General features: G+C 29.9%; 1 protein-coding gene across 1 annotated transcript in view; it reads left to right on the top strand.

The window, feature by feature from the left end:
* Window positions 1–16,261, top strand: part of LOC148281069 (ras-related and estrogen-regulated growth inhibitor-like protein A) — a 369,126-nt gene that overhangs the window by 263,164 nt on the left and 89,701 nt on the right. The window contains exon 3 of the mRNA XM_088227423.1: window positions 13,453–13,509. Within this exon, the coding sequence (XP_088083549.1) occupies window positions 13,453–13,509 (57 nt within the window). The remainder of the gene's footprint in view (window positions 1–13,452; window positions 13,510–16,261) is intronic.

Here is a 16,261-nt window from a genome sequence, read left to right as displayed (position 1 = left end):
ACTCTTTAACTTCACAAAATCAACGGATCGACAAATTGAAGAAATACGAATGTTTTAACATAGGCAGAATGATGAATGTTAGACAGACTGTAAAATGGCCACTGAAACCAGCCAATGAGATTATTACTTTTTACAAAATGCTATATCTGTTGTAATATGTAGATCTTAATAAATAGATGTTAAATCAAGTCATGGTTTTAAAAAATTTGGAACCGCTTAAAATATTGCTTATTTATAAATATTAAAGTAGGTTTGTGAAATCGTGTCGTGTGCGCTCCTTTGTGTATCTGCCTACCCTTGCGGGAGCAATGCGTGACGTAGTGGATTTAGATACCCATCGGCAGGTAGGTAGCTCCGAAACGCGGGAATTATCATAATAATGTAGTCGTGCTCGATGCGTTTATCTGCAGTGGAACGTGCTGTCCTGTTTACTATCTATAGCAAACGTTTCTAATGTGGGGACCCTTAACCCGAAAGATGCATGAATGTTTATCAAGTGAATATTATTTATATTTATAATCTAACAAAACAACAGTTATATTCTGCACGTTTACCTGTTCTAAACATGTGGAGAAATAATTATTTGCATGTTTTTATTTTTTTGTGTTTTATTATAACGGGGTTTTTTTAGAAGCTTGGGGATTATAAATTGAAATTAAACACGCACGTTTAGAAAAATACTTTTTTTTAAAGATCTTTTTTTGCTTTTAATGATAAAAAATTATTTCAAGAGTGGGCACATGCAACTCTAGGTGCCAGGCCTACCAACACAGAAGCGCAACACGTCACCAACGTCTAAAAAACTAAATTCAGACTCTCTCTACCCACCAACAACATTGATTAAATAAAGATCATGTTTAAAAACAGGCCAGCAAAGTTTCTAAATAAAAATCTTGCATATTAAATTATGGTACATTATTGAATGTGTGCGTTCGTAATTATATATATTGTAAAAGACTGTTAGTATTTGTATGAGAGTAATTAAACATGTGTTTTTGCAGGTATTTGTGTGTGAGTAAGTGTTCAGGTGTGCGTAAGCGTGTGCATAATTAAAAACCAAGTGGGAGCGTATCGCAGCCAGATGGAATGAGTCTAAAATTATTTTTAGATAAATTTAGACAATTCAGGAGCATGTTGAATCGATGAATAGATGAAATAAAAACATTTTAATTTGAGCAAAGACGATAAAGGAAAGAGTGTTGTGCATAAATGCTATAAAAACAATTTAAAATTCATTCAACCTTCGGGCAAAGCGGATTGGCCTACTGCTCGGTTTAAGGAACAGATAGACACATTCTTTAAATAACTCATTCAAATTATAAATAAATGCATTCTGAAAATAAATCATGTTTTTGTAATATCTGCATATGTCAATTTAGTTTTTTTTTTTTTTCTTTTCTTTTTTTTCATGTTCATGTCATATTATATATATATGCCATTAACTTTTTATTAACTAAAAAAAGGAATGGCCCACGCTCAGACGCTGAAGTCTTTGTGGGCATTTTTTCCAATTCTGTGGTATAGCTTAATTTTAAGATGTATGTTTCTAAAGTGTATTTTTGTAATTATATCTCTTTGTAAATAATATATATATAAAAAAAAGTGTACAATCTACTTCCATTGTCAATAATTAAAAAAAATATATTTTTTTAAAAATAAAAATAATAAATTGAAAAAAATAAAATAAGTAAGATAAATAAGATAAATAAGATAAATAAAATAAATAAACCAAATAAAATAAATAAAATAAATCTAAATAAATCTAATAAATCAAATAAATAAATAGTTAGTGCTACAGACTAGCAGATGACAAACAAAAAAAGGAAATATATGAATGCCCCTATCTGCGAATCTATTGTATTTTTAGTTATAATTTTAAATTTAAAACCCGTTAGGATGATAGTAAATATACCAGTCAAGTCATGTCCCCTCCGGTTAGACTAGTCATCGTGTCCTTTTTAGTGTTGATTTTTAATTTTGTCCTCTGATATAATTTTTCAAGTAGTCAAGTAAGTTTTTGCTCAAACGGTTTTCCCGCGCATACTAAAAAAGATTCAAAAGGTATACTTTTATAACAGTACATTTTTTTTACATCAGATAATTATTAAATAAGATAGAAATAACTCAAATTTTAAAAATAAATACAAAAATGAATACATCTGATAATCAAATATGTGTATATACTTCTGGATAACCTTCTTTCAGCATACAAATGCCAACGCTACAGTTTAGAGAACTACGATACGCATTTTGATGGCTGCAGAAAACGGGGAAGACGGAAAAGACATGGGCACGATCAAGTCTAACAAATACTTGGAGATGGACATGTCGAGAGTAAGAATAGTCGGCGAGTGCATAAGAAAGATGTATGAATGTAGAGGATGCGAGATCTGTATGCAAAGGCATTGTGGTATGGCGTTCTGACCTACTCTGCCCACCACTACAGGGATTACGGCGTGATTTTTTAATTACAATTTTATTTTTTCATATATATATATACATATCAAAATGAATATCTTAATTCATACATATAAAAATAATTAAAATAATAGGTTGAATTAAGTATATATAAAAATAACCACGTAAGTGTACATATATATCCAGAGAATAATATGTTAAAAAGGAAGAATCTTGTAACGTAAAACTCACTCAGAGACTTGAAAAATATCAATGTCCAAAATAATATTGTTCAACATAGAGATCAATCAATCAATCATTTATTTATTTATTCATATATACATTACAAAAATAAAATATCTTAATTCATACATATATAAATAATTAGGTAAAATTAGGTATATGTAAAAAACACATTAGTATACATATATCCAAAGAATAATATGTTAAAAAAGTAAGAGAATCTTGTAACGAAAAACTCCTCAGAGACGTGAAAAATGTCAATGTCCAAAGTTATATTGTTCACATAGAGATATAGCCCTTCCAACAGGCATAACCAATTGGCAGGTTGGTCCCTGTGTATTGGAATGTGAAACAGTCTATGTTGACGCTGTCTAAGGTAATTATCAGGAACATAAAAGCTAATGCTCCGCATAATTTCAGGGTTGTCAATAATACCGCGCAACAATCGAAAGAAATGCGTAGTGAAATACACATTCCTTCTCGTCTTTAAACTGCTGTAACCGAGCATACTCTGGAGGAACTCAGAGGGATAAAGCCATGGATAGTATCCACACTCCCTCATGTAGAGAAACCGAAAAAAAATCATGTGAACCCTCTCCACCATAAGAGAGTACTTCACCAACGATAAAGAATTTTCAGTTCTCGTGTATTACAAAAAACCCTGGTCAACGAACTACTACAAACAGTCTCGATCTGATCAAAATATGTCAGGGAACTCACAAAAGTGAAAAAAAGGCGTTTTTGAACAATAATTTACGGTTTGTTTGTACCTTCGGACAGATTTTCGTTTGGAAAGAGCAATTTTTTGTGTTTTATTTACGCATGGGGGTCAAATACAGTCCATGTCTACAATAATTTGAACAAACTCAAAATATATTTGGAAGAAGGGAAATATTATCTTCTACTAATAAACAGTAAGTAGATCCTTCGTTTAACAGTCAGAACACAGTTATTCCTCTGCATCTTCCTCCGGTTTATCTAGCGATAATTTCCCAAGAAAGTCCGAACTAAGCACTACTTTATAATCAAGATTCAAATATCGTAACTGATCCCCTTGTAGCCTTAAGATGTATATTTAACCTTACTTGTAACTGTGGAGCATAATGATTTTTTTATATCGGTTATTTACAATTTTTATATAAAGTGCGTTATTATTTTTTAGTATTTTTCTGTTGATTTATCCAGAGCCAAAACAATATACTTCTATTGTGTCGAATCAATGCATAATATTATTATTTTAGAAAAAACAGATGTTTGAACGGTATGTTGCCGAACAAAATCTATGTATAACTTTTTCTTTTCATATTTGTGTGTAATTTCATTATTATTGTTTTATTTCCCTTTTTCTTTTTTGAAGTGGATTGATACGGATTAAATTTACATAATTATGTTTTTTTTATTTATGTTTAACAATACACATAAAACTATAATAGACCTATAATTTTAGTTCATTTGTAAACGTTGTAATTTTAACAATTATATATTAGGTTTCTTGAAAAAATAATTATTTTTTTATCATTTTTTATTTATTTAACTGTTTGTACATAATGTTATTTGTACATTGGTGGGCTTATTGCCAAATGGCAATTTCTTCCAACCATCCAATAATTTAATTAGTCTTAATGTATTTTTATTTTCTGTTTTTCTTTTTATATCATTTAAGTTTTATTTTTTCTAATAAATATAAATTCTAATAAATAAACAACTATAACAGTGTAATTCACTCTCTAAGTACAAGAGCTAGCCTCGTTTTTTGGAGAGGTACAATTATAACATTTACTAGATGTATAAAAGTAGATTCGCATTAGAATTTTAAAAATGTACCATTTATGAAATACATATTGATTAATAATAATAATAATAATAGTGGTAAAATATTTAATCTGTATAGATTCCATTGCCGTTCAAACATCAATATTTTTTTTTTAAATATATTTTTACTCAACGTTCAAAGAGCAACATACGAGTACCACGTGTAATAGTTAGTTTGAGATTTTGTCCATAATATGGTTTTATCCTCAGAGTAATAATTCTCTCCCGCAAAGAGATTTTAGCTCTTTAGCTCAACAAACAGAACTAAAGCGTTCAAAATTTTTAGTTTGATTTTTAGTTTAACAACAAACGTGTAATGGACGGTTTTGGTTTGCGCTTGCAATTACTTGACCCGAGTACCTGCGGCCCGTTGTATTTCTGTAAACTGTAGCTAACTTTGTGATGAGATTTTTGTCTATACAGGCGGTGGCATATTATTACTCTAATACCCGTATGCAGAGACAAAACTTAAGGTGAGGAAAGTACATTCTATTGTCTTCACTTTCGGGTTATTCTCCGCATTTGAGATTAGAATGTCCTCACCTTAAGTTTTGTCTCTGCATACGGGTATAAGGTTTTACCACTACCTTTTTTAACGGCCAAATGTTGAAATGTCACATTTCACAAAATTCATGAAAGCTGGGGAGTTTTTTTAATTGTTCAGTTCATATAAAATGGGAATAAAAGTATAATATAATAATTATTTATTTTTATTTGAATGTCTTCAAGATTTTAATGAAAATCAATTATTTTAAGTTTTTGCGATCAGGAAACATTGAGCATATATCAAAATCGTAATACGGACATTATTATGTTCTGAACCAGATACTTCTGTACTTTCTCTTAAAATTTTCCCGGTTTTTTTTATTTAAACATAATTTTAATTTTTTTTTTAAATTTGAGGAAGTAAAAACATACCTAGAAAACTACTTGTCTGATAGTAAAAACAGACGAATACATGATTGTGATAAAATTATCAATGAAATTTCTAGGTTTAGTTTTACTATTTTATTCAGACCAACGAGCGCTTTCGCCTAAGTAGGCATCTTCAAGACTGGTGAATTATTACAGCTTTTATACTATTCTTTACATATTTTGGAGATAAGAAGATCAAATAAGTATTTTAACAGAGGACATAAAACATAAATATTTACAATTAGTTTGCTAAACAGTTCATTTTTGTACCGAAATAGGGATTTGGCATTTATTATTTAAAAGGTGGGAAAATAATACATGGTGAAATACAACAGAGTTGGAAATACACATTTTAACAGTAGCACAATACTTTTTGACAGGGAAGTTTACATACTTATAGATGAATGACGAAATATTCCAAGATACATACCTAGATAATACATTTGTTTATGGAGTGAAGTAATACATTTTGGTAGTCAATTTTATGTTAATTATATTAACAATATTTTGAGTTTGTCCAAATTTTAGTAGACAAAGACTGGATTCAACTCCCTGAGGAGCTGTTTATATTAACATTTTACAACAGAGATGAAGAACATTTAAGATAAGGTAATATAGAAGTCGAGGCATCTACTAGGTATCTACATCTACATTTGTTGATAAATTACCTGGTCCATGAAGAAGTATAGAAATTGGAAAAATAACATTTTCAGGCGTTGCCTAGTATGTAGGTGAAATAATTCAATTAGATGAATCTCACCCGCATAAATAAAAGTTTCAGCTCTTTAACTTCACAAACATCAACAGATGAAAGAATTGAAGGAATATAGATGTTGAAATATAGGCAGAATGGTGAATGTTACACAGTGTGTAAAGTGGCCACTTAAACCAGCCATTGACAGGTCATAAGCCCTGTAGATGCCTAGACTTCTATATTACCTTCTCTTTAATGTTATTCATCTCCGTTGTAAAATGTTAATTAATTATATTATTTTAGTTATAAATAATTCAATCAAACGAAGCGTAGTTGTATATTAAATTAATTGTTTAAGTAAAGGAGAGTTCGATAATTCCAATTGCTGGTTAATTATTACTGCATTAAGTTTAATTCTATAAATTTCTAATGATTCTAACTTATCTAGTTTTTTCCCTATGTTTTCAAAATATTGAATTCAATATTGTTTTCGCTATCAAAAGTATGGTTAAGCAAGTTTAAATGTGTTGCAAAGTTAGATTTTACATTTTTTAATCTATAGAAGGCAATATGTTCTTCGACGAAAGCGCTTATTGGTCAAAATAATAAAAACGTAAAACCAAACCAAGAAGTTTCATTGATAATTTTATCAAAATCATTAACTATGGAGTTTTATCAAGAAATATCAACAAAAAACATCAAAATTAGACAAATAAATAGTAAGGAATGCCGCATTGCGGTTGATTTAACACATCAATATTCACTGTCTCTGGACTGGTACCTGAAAGCGTAAAACTGATCACCTTACATTCATGTACTTGTAACAGGCGATCGAGACTCGCTGAATTTGGTCTTTAACTGCACTATTTAGCGCGGAAGTATGATTATGATATGGACACATTTATCATGCTTCAATATTTTTATAAACTGATACAAAGGGAGATATGTTGATCACAACACGTGTAAATATATATTTTCGACACCTCTACGTCGGGCAATCGACTTCAATATATTTTCTATACTATGTTAAATCAAGTGTCCAGTTATAATGCGAAGAAGTCACTCATCTCAGGAACAGTCTTCTAAATACTCGCCATTCCACTTTCTACTTCATCGCACGTAATTATCCAACTATGAAGAACTTTAATGACGCCCTAGCATTAACGAGATTAATTCAATTCCAGTTGATTAAGTATACCTTTTTTGAAAAAATGCAAAAATATTAGGGTCATAAATATGTGTTAAAAATATGCTTGTTATTATACATATTGGAATAAAACTTATTTGTTTTAAATAGCTGTAAGAAATTTGAACGAAACCTAAACGAAAATACAGAAAGCCATAACAGATTTTCACCTACGCAGGTACCAATTAATTTTTCATCGTTTTGTATTATAAAATTTATAAAGTAAAGAAACGCGATGTATCAAACAAAAAAACCTATTTAATATACATATACAAATTTCGAGATCCGTACGTTCGGTAAGTAAAGCAACGACAAACATTGTCGAAGTGTTTTAGACGTGTTATATAGATTATATAGATAATATACAGCTAATAACAGTTTAAAATAAGTATGTTTTAAATGTTGATGGATGCAAAAAACGAGAAAGACAAAAAAGGGCATGACATACATATGAAACTAATTATTTATAGATGGTGATATATTTTTTTATTGAAAAATGCCATTTTTACGTTTATTTTCAATGAAACTTTTACTTAACTTGTTTTGCGGAAACTTTACACTAAATTAATTGTAACAAATACAATAACAATATAATTAAGGTTCTTTTCACAAAATGGTGGACAAAGCAAAAAATAAGAAGCATCGCATTACCTTAAATAACCTCAATTATAATGAGAAAACGTGTAGATACTTTTTATTTATATTGTTGGTACATACGTAATGTTTTTTTTAAACGTTTGATTGATTAAACATAATTATGTTTTAAATAAACAGAAAAAATATATATATACATAAACTGGTTGCATTTAAAAAGATATACCGACTCAACTGTCCATTGTTGTCAGATCATGTTATATTTGTATATTATAACAACATCTCAACAACTTTACTATCTACATTTACGTAAATTAAACGTTTCATGTTATATTATGTCTCTCTAACTGACCTCTTCTCCAGATAAATGGCAACTCTAGACATATGTACATTATCGTGTCAGTTATTTTAGCGTAATTATAATATCGTGATCGCCTTCTCTAATGAGAATCAAATGTTCATACATCGCAAATTAAAACATTTTACACGACACATCGTTTTAAAGTTTTCAAAAGCACCACCCAAAAATAATCGTTTTCAAAAGTACCTTATTTTATTTTAAATTGTATACCTATCCTCTTCTTCTTTCTGGCATTGTCCCAGCTCATTGCTTAAGTAGGCTGTTGGGGTTCACTCTTTTCGTTCATAGGTTGTATATTATTCTGTAGGTTCTGAGTTTGGTTTTCATTTGGGCCGTTTCGCTGTTGGATTTTGAAGTTTAATTAAATTTAAATAAAATTTGATACGTTAATATAAACAGCTCCCCCGGGAGTTGAATCCAGTCCTTGCCTGCAGAAATTTGGACAAACTCAAAATATTGTTGATAAATCCACCTAGTCCATGAAGAAGTATAGAAATTGAAAAATAACATTTTCAGGCGTTGCCTAGTATGTAGGTGAAATAATTCAATTAGATAGATCTCACCCGCATAAAGTTTCACCTCTTTAACTTCACAAACATCAACAGATGAAAGAATTGAAGGAATATAGATGTTTAAATATGGGCAGAATGGTGAATGTTACACAGTGTGTAAAGTGCCCACTTAAACCAGCCATTGACAGGTCATAAGCCCTGTAGATGCCTAGACTTCTATTTAACCTTCTCTTAAATATTCTTCATCTTTTATCAAACATGTTAATAAACACACCAGTTTGAAGATATCCGACCGTTAATGAGTTTTTTTCCTGAAGATTTCGTTTTCGTTTGCAGATACATATGTATGAATCCTTTGTCGTACATACTTTTTTTTTTTAATATTTACAAAATAGTCTTAAATTAAAGTCCTGCTGAGTTGCATACGTACAACGTCAGTAGGTTCTTATAAATTACATAGATTATTTACACTTAACCTACATTAACAATAATTTTACTTGAAAAACATTACATATTACATTATGAAAAACTATCACTAATACAAAAAACTTTTTTCCAATAACCATAATTTGAGCAAACGTCTCACTCCTGTATTTAACTCAGTATTTTAAATATTGTTTGGTAACATGTTAAATATTTTAGGTATACTGTATTGCAGTGTCTTTTTGCCATATTTATTGCAATATCTAGGAACAGCTAGCCCTTTCATACTAGTAAACCTGGTGTTGTAATCATGTACCAACTTGTGTTTATACTCGGAGTGCGACGCATACTGACAAATTAATTTGTACCAAAGTAGAGCCCTAACAGATAATTTATTTACAGATTTATACAATTTTTATATATTTTAGAATCTGAAACAGTGATTTTTAGATGGGTTTTTCTTATGTTCTTTAACTTGAACTTTGTAATTCCTTTTCTATACTAGACCTTTTTATAAAAATCGTGCTTGATGTATTAAAAAAGGAGATAAATACCCGAAAATTCCACATAAACCCTGTCAGAATCATTATTGACGTATTCGAGAAACAACTATGTAATGTAAGCATCCGATGACGCGTGTCGCTTAACGTGAGCCGCACGTCGCACGTCACATTCCTTCACGTCTTCGAAGGATCTTAATTCATTCGTAATCCGTGACAAGTATCGCGACCTAGGAGATTTATAACACCAATTATTAAATAGCGTACGCGATAGTGTAACATGTAGAGAATGATAAAGTGCTGAGAAAATGTCGTGAATTTAAAACATACGAAAGTTTATCTCGTCGCGTCGGTGTCTTTTCAGGCAAGAAAAATTACCATAAAAAATGTTTCATAGTATAATCAACCCACCTACTTGAATATTTTTGTTTTTTGGTAGTAATGTTAATTAATAATAATAATAATAATGAAAAAAATACAATTTCTTTATCTACTGCATACATAATTAGGTAATAGATTCCCCTGGATTATGTCTAGTCTGCTTAACATACATCATACATGGTCAATATAGTGCAGGCAATTGGTAAAATAAACCAAAGTAGTTAACAAAATGCCGGACACTTCTTTAGTGGAACGGAAGGCCTGTTGACTACTGCCAACAGGCCGGCTTCTCCTGAAGAGTTTTATGTGATTTCCTCTCTACATGAGCAAATGCTGAAAAGTTCCCGATTGGTCAACATAAGTATATCCTTCCTGATCCTAACAGTTTAGATAAATTTAAAGAAAATTAATTGCAGAAAAATCCACCTTTTTATATATAAACCTTGTATATTATAAGCAAGGTAAATATTAAAGCAATATAAAAACCCATATAAAAATATAAAAAAATATAAAAAAGTCTGCTTGACAAGGTAAGACCTCTTTTAAGGCAGACATTTTTATGTAATAAATTAACTTGTAGGTAGTCATATTATTGTTTATTTTAGCATAAAAATGTCTGCCTCAATACAGGTTGTACCTAGTTAGACAGACTAGACATAATCCAGAAAAATCTATTACCTAAATATGTATGTAGTAAATAAAGAAATGGTAATGTTTAGTTAATAAACCATGATTATTATTATTATTATTATTTCTCATAATTAATGATGCCATTTTAATTTAAAAAATAAAACGTCAATGTAACTTTTTAAAACTCAGTCCTTCTCAATAACCATTAGTACCTAGGTAAATATTATACATGGCGGATGTTATTATTTAAGCTTTACAAAATTAATTTGACGGACTTGACTTGTTTGCTTTTTATGCCATTATAAAGAATAGGCTTATAATATCTTACGTAAGACGATGGTAATCATCTCTTTATCCTTTAATGGATCAGGACAATAAGTGGTCTGATGATGTTCAACAAGGAGAAACATAATAATAGGATGCACTCACGACTCTTGGTTGAGCTCATTTTTATGTTACGAATTCGTCATTTTTATTGGTAAATAATATTAATTAAATCTATAATATTCATTGAGAAACGGGCGTATTTTCATTAAATATTTGCATTTTTAACAGTTTTTTTAATTATACAATTTTTAATTTCACTCACTAGGCCATGCCTAAAAACACTTTTCGATTCATTTATATTAATTAAGCTAGTTCGTTTTTTACAAAATTTCTGAAAATTACTAGCCGTAATTCTTAAAAGCTCGACATTTATTAATTAGACACAACAAGGCGATTTTTTTATATACCATTTTTATCATCATCTCCCAACCCGGCGCTGCATTGTTAAGCAACCAAATGCACAGTTGTTTAATCACCTGTTACATGAAGGTAAAGTGATCAGTTTTACGCTTCAGTTTTCTGTCCAAGAACAATGAAATATGCCGTTTAAAAAACCTTTAAAATCGATATTTCACGTCAGTTGAATCCGAGACCGCAAGAATAGTAAGGAACAGTATTAACCTTTCCACTACGGAGGGGACTTATCCATGAATGGTTTTTATAATAGGATTTTTACTAAAAAGCAGCCATCGAGTCGAAAACACTCGTCCAGGGTTCTGGTTCTATTTTACACACAATACGGTATTCGTAAATTCATTTTATAAAATCGAAAGATCATATACAACAACAAATAATTGTTTACGTTTCTTTGAGGGCACTTCTTGGTAGAACTGCATTTAAATTATTACACTTAAAATATTGTATTGAGTTAAATTCCACTTTCATTTATATTATTCACCATTGACTGAATTTCGTCATTACTGAAGACATGACATTTTTTTATTTTTTTTATTATTATAATCAATAGATAAGTACGTGACTACCGCTCTTAATGAGCAAACTGCTCGTTTTTGGAATCAGAGTTCTTTTTACTGTTTTTTTCAACATTTATTGTTTTCTTTTTTTCAAATTGTACATGCATATAATACATATTATATCAATTGCATCTCATATTATCTAAAAATTCATTGATATTTGAATTAATTCCACGTTTAAACTAACAAATTTGAATATTTTTTTAATATAGTTCTATAATAAATAAATTATAGAACAATTTCCACTTAATACACAATTTTATGTAAAAAAAACTTAAATTTCTGCAAAACTGCATACGCATTTTTTTATAGGAATTTCTCTCCTCAAATCTTATAGTAAGAAAAATATTTCATAATATAACTTACTATTCTGTTCATATTGTATTTTATAACATTATGTACCTAGCTGCTTTAAATCTTTAACTGCATTTCTTTAGCTTATTTTTTTTTTAATTTTTAATTTTATTGTTATTTTTTTTTTTAAACTAACTAAACTTCTAAACTCAGTTCTATATTTTACTTATTTATTTTGTATTTTTTTCAATTTATGTTGTTTATAAACTAATCTTTTTATTTTTGTTTTTATACCAACTTTACTTCTTAACACTGATCCTATCTTTAATTTCTTTAAATTGTATTTTTTTTAATTGATGTTGTTTATATTCTCATTTTCTTTTTATATACCAACTTTACTTCTAAACACTGTTTTATCTTTTATTGCTTTGTATTGTATTTTTTAAATTTTATGTTGTTTATATACTCATATTTTATATAACTTCCATGTATGTAAAAGCTTTATGGGCGTGAAAAAAAAAAAAAATATTATCAACAAAATAAAAGTTTAAAAAAATTTTTTTTTTTTAAATGATGTCCTTTTTTAGGTAACGGAATAAAAAAAATAAAAAACAAATAACAAAGCTTTAAAACAAATATTTTTTTTTTTACAAATTTATAGTTTATTCAGCTTAAAAGTAATGCAAGTTTTATATGTACTAAAACATATAACATTTTGGAGTCTTGCTCTCATATCGCCACAAGCATAACCTCGATTATTAAATTCCTCCAGTTGACTTTTTTTTTGGTCTTCCTCGAGGCCTGTCATTCGATACCACACCAACCACAAAATGAAAAGCATACTTACATAAAGTTATTATTTTATATTGTATTTTAAAAAAAATAAAACGACAAGTAAAAATATAGGCACAGTAAAAGGCTAGCAAGCTGTGTGTTCCACGTAATTCATTAATTCGAACAATTACTCGTTCTTACGTTTTAAACTCATCAGTAATGTTTCTTCTGCTGCTTTTGTATTGATATTAATTAAAACTATTAATCATTCCACGAGTAATTACAATAAATTGTCTCGCTGAATCAGAGCTCACTGCTGATAAAGTTAGGCCACCTAACTTCACTGGTTGAGCTATAAATCGCCACTCTCCTCAAGCGTCCATCTTAACTTATAATTGAGAATATGCCTCATTAATGGTTTGTTTTCTCTTTCAGCTGTGACAGTCCGCTACCTTACCAAGAGATATATAGGAGAATACTGCTCCACCGGAGGTAAGCATTCAAACATTAATTAATTAATCATTTGCTCGTTGATTTTTTAACAGAGATTGGGAACCTCTTCGAAACGTGTATAACTCGGCATCTACATGAGTTATAACATTCAATAATTGTTTTAAGAGTTCACTTGGCATTCTGCGTGACATTTACTATTCCGAACATGTTTATTTATTTATTTTATTGGGTAAACAAACAGTATGTACACATATATTGCCAATTTCTTTGTAGTCCATTGTTAGTCCTAAGTATTTAACACGTTCAATTTCAGTTAGTCGTTCATTATTTATGTAAGCATCTACTTTGTGACATTTTTTTCTAGATTCAAAATTGATAATATTGCTTTTTTTTTCATTAAGAGTAAGTAAGTTTGTGTTTGTCCATTTAGTCAACATAGTCAGGTCTTCGTTTATGTATATACGAGTATAACTATTTTCATAATATTTTGCGTATATGTTCTTATTTTTAGTTTCATGTTAACATATTGACATTAATTAATTAACGCATTTTTATTCGAGTCTGACGTTACCCGGCATTATATAATAGATCGTTGAATGCAACGAGGGAATAACATATAACGTATTGTCGTATTTATTTATTAATTAGTCACGAATTATCCGGGGTTTACTCAACGTCACGCTACGAAAAACCATAACCTACATTAAACTACGGTTTCACGTTAGTGTAGTTCATGTTTATTTTGTCACATTTCTGATTGCGATATACAATAGTTATGTACGTATGTATAGTTGTAGTAGGAGAGCAATATAATATTATTAAAAGCCGTCATTATCATATGCGGCCTCCGTGGTGTAGTGGTCGAGACGCTTGACTCACACATGAAAGGTTCCGGGTTCGATTCCCGGGTGAGAACACAAAAAATTTAAATGTGATTTTTCTCAAGCCTAGGTGCTCTGTGATGTAATTCACCACTGTAATTGGGCCTCCTGGCCTGTTGTGGTGCAAAAATAAATAAATAAAATATGGCCGAGTATACGCTGTATCTGTACTTTGTATTTTGATGGACTTATTGCCAAAAGCTATGTCTTCCAGCCAACCGAAAAACAGACTGGTCAAAAGAAGAACAGGTCACAAAATTGTAGTAAAATAAAATAACGAAAAATGCACATAGTCAATTAAAAATAACTCCGGTTTTTTATTAGGGATATTATAATGCTTGCAAAGTAGAAGAGACGGGAAGAAGAACCAGGTAAGAAAAGGATTAATGATCTATTTTAAAGAAAATGAAATGGAGGTGTTTTAAAAATATACAGTAATGTTTCGGTCGTTTCGTGAAAGTTCCCAAGGAAGGTGCTTCAAAGTGAATGTTACTTATCTGTTACTTATATCGGTTCCAGTCCAGGAACATGAAATATTGCAGTATAGAACCACAATTTAACCATAAACCCGGGACCTCAACCACGCTTGATGAACGCGCCAACCACTGCACTACAAGGCAGACCTCTCCACTTGGTTTCCTTATGCAGGATTTTTACCTGAAAGTAGCCATCGAGCCTTTTTTTTAATTGAAAAAAAATCACCTACGAATGTCATGAACATTTACTTTGATTGCCGCCATACTACAAACGTAGTGCAGCAATAACTCGCTTTAAATATCGTCGTAACAAAAATTTACTTTATTTAAAATATCAAAGTAAAAAATAAAATAAAGTCCTTTTGAGGTACTGGAATAAAAAAAAAACTGTTTTTAAATTACTTGTCCAGGATTCTGGTTCAATTTAACACTTAAGTGTATTCTTCATCTGTCCGGACACAGATTACAACCTGTAATAATTGAACATGTTTTAAGACATATTTTATATAGACATTCAATTGTTTTTAGAGAAAATTCTATTTATGTTTATTTACTAACGGTCTTAGTTTATTCAAAAAATGACAAACACAAATCATTTCAATACATACAGGTACAATTGAAATAAAATACAAATAAAAAAATTAAAGCTAGGACAAAAATTTTAAAAATAATTACTACCTCAAGACAAGATCTTGTCTATCTTAGTGATCGTTTAAATCTAGAAGGACTTACACCAAAAAAAAAAAAAAAAAAGTCCAAATCTTGTCTCGAGTTGACAATACGACAATCGGGACATTGGTGCATGCAAGCCATACTTTGTGCTGCGCTGATCAAGGAACAGCACATTGTTATTTCGCAACCGGCGGATATGTTGTAAATTACAACATTACGGCAGAGTAATTGAACGTAGTTATGCAGGAAGCAGCCAGACATAGAAAAGTTAAACTTAGATAATAGCACTTTTGTGAAAAGGGCGAATAATCAAATCTACACAACAGTTGGAGTGTTTTCTAATTTCGACAAATAATAAACAATGAATACATTATTTTTTTAATATACCAAAAAATAATCTAATTACCTATTTGACCAGTTTTGATGATTTTTAAGGTACCGTAAGATTTTTCTAGTGCCGTGGGTGTTTTCTGCAATTTGAGAAATGCTGTTTTTGTGTTTGACGCTTTTTTTTAGAAGGTGATTATTACAGTTTTTTTTAATGAAAGCGGCCTGGCTGTTTTTAGCAGAATATAGAATTGACCTTACTGCATCTGATAACACCAAAATCTTATTTTTTCCAAACTGTGGACTGGCTGTTTTCTGCATAACTACGTTCAATTTTACATCTACACTACGATACCACGTATGCATGTGTATGTTAATTTTTTAAATATGTGTGTTTTTTTAATTGACATTAACTCTCTACAAAATGTTGACAGA

Source organism: Micrasema longulum, unplaced genomic scaffold (genome assembly GCF_059751315.1).
Source record: "Micrasema longulum isolate JH-2025_06_02 unplaced genomic scaffold, ASM5975131v1 h1tg000501l, whole genome shotgun sequence".
In the NCBI taxonomy this organism is placed as follows: Eukaryota; Metazoa; Arthropoda; class Insecta; order Trichoptera; family Brachycentridae; genus Micrasema; species Micrasema longulum.
This window is presented reverse-complemented; position numbering and strand designations above follow the sequence as displayed.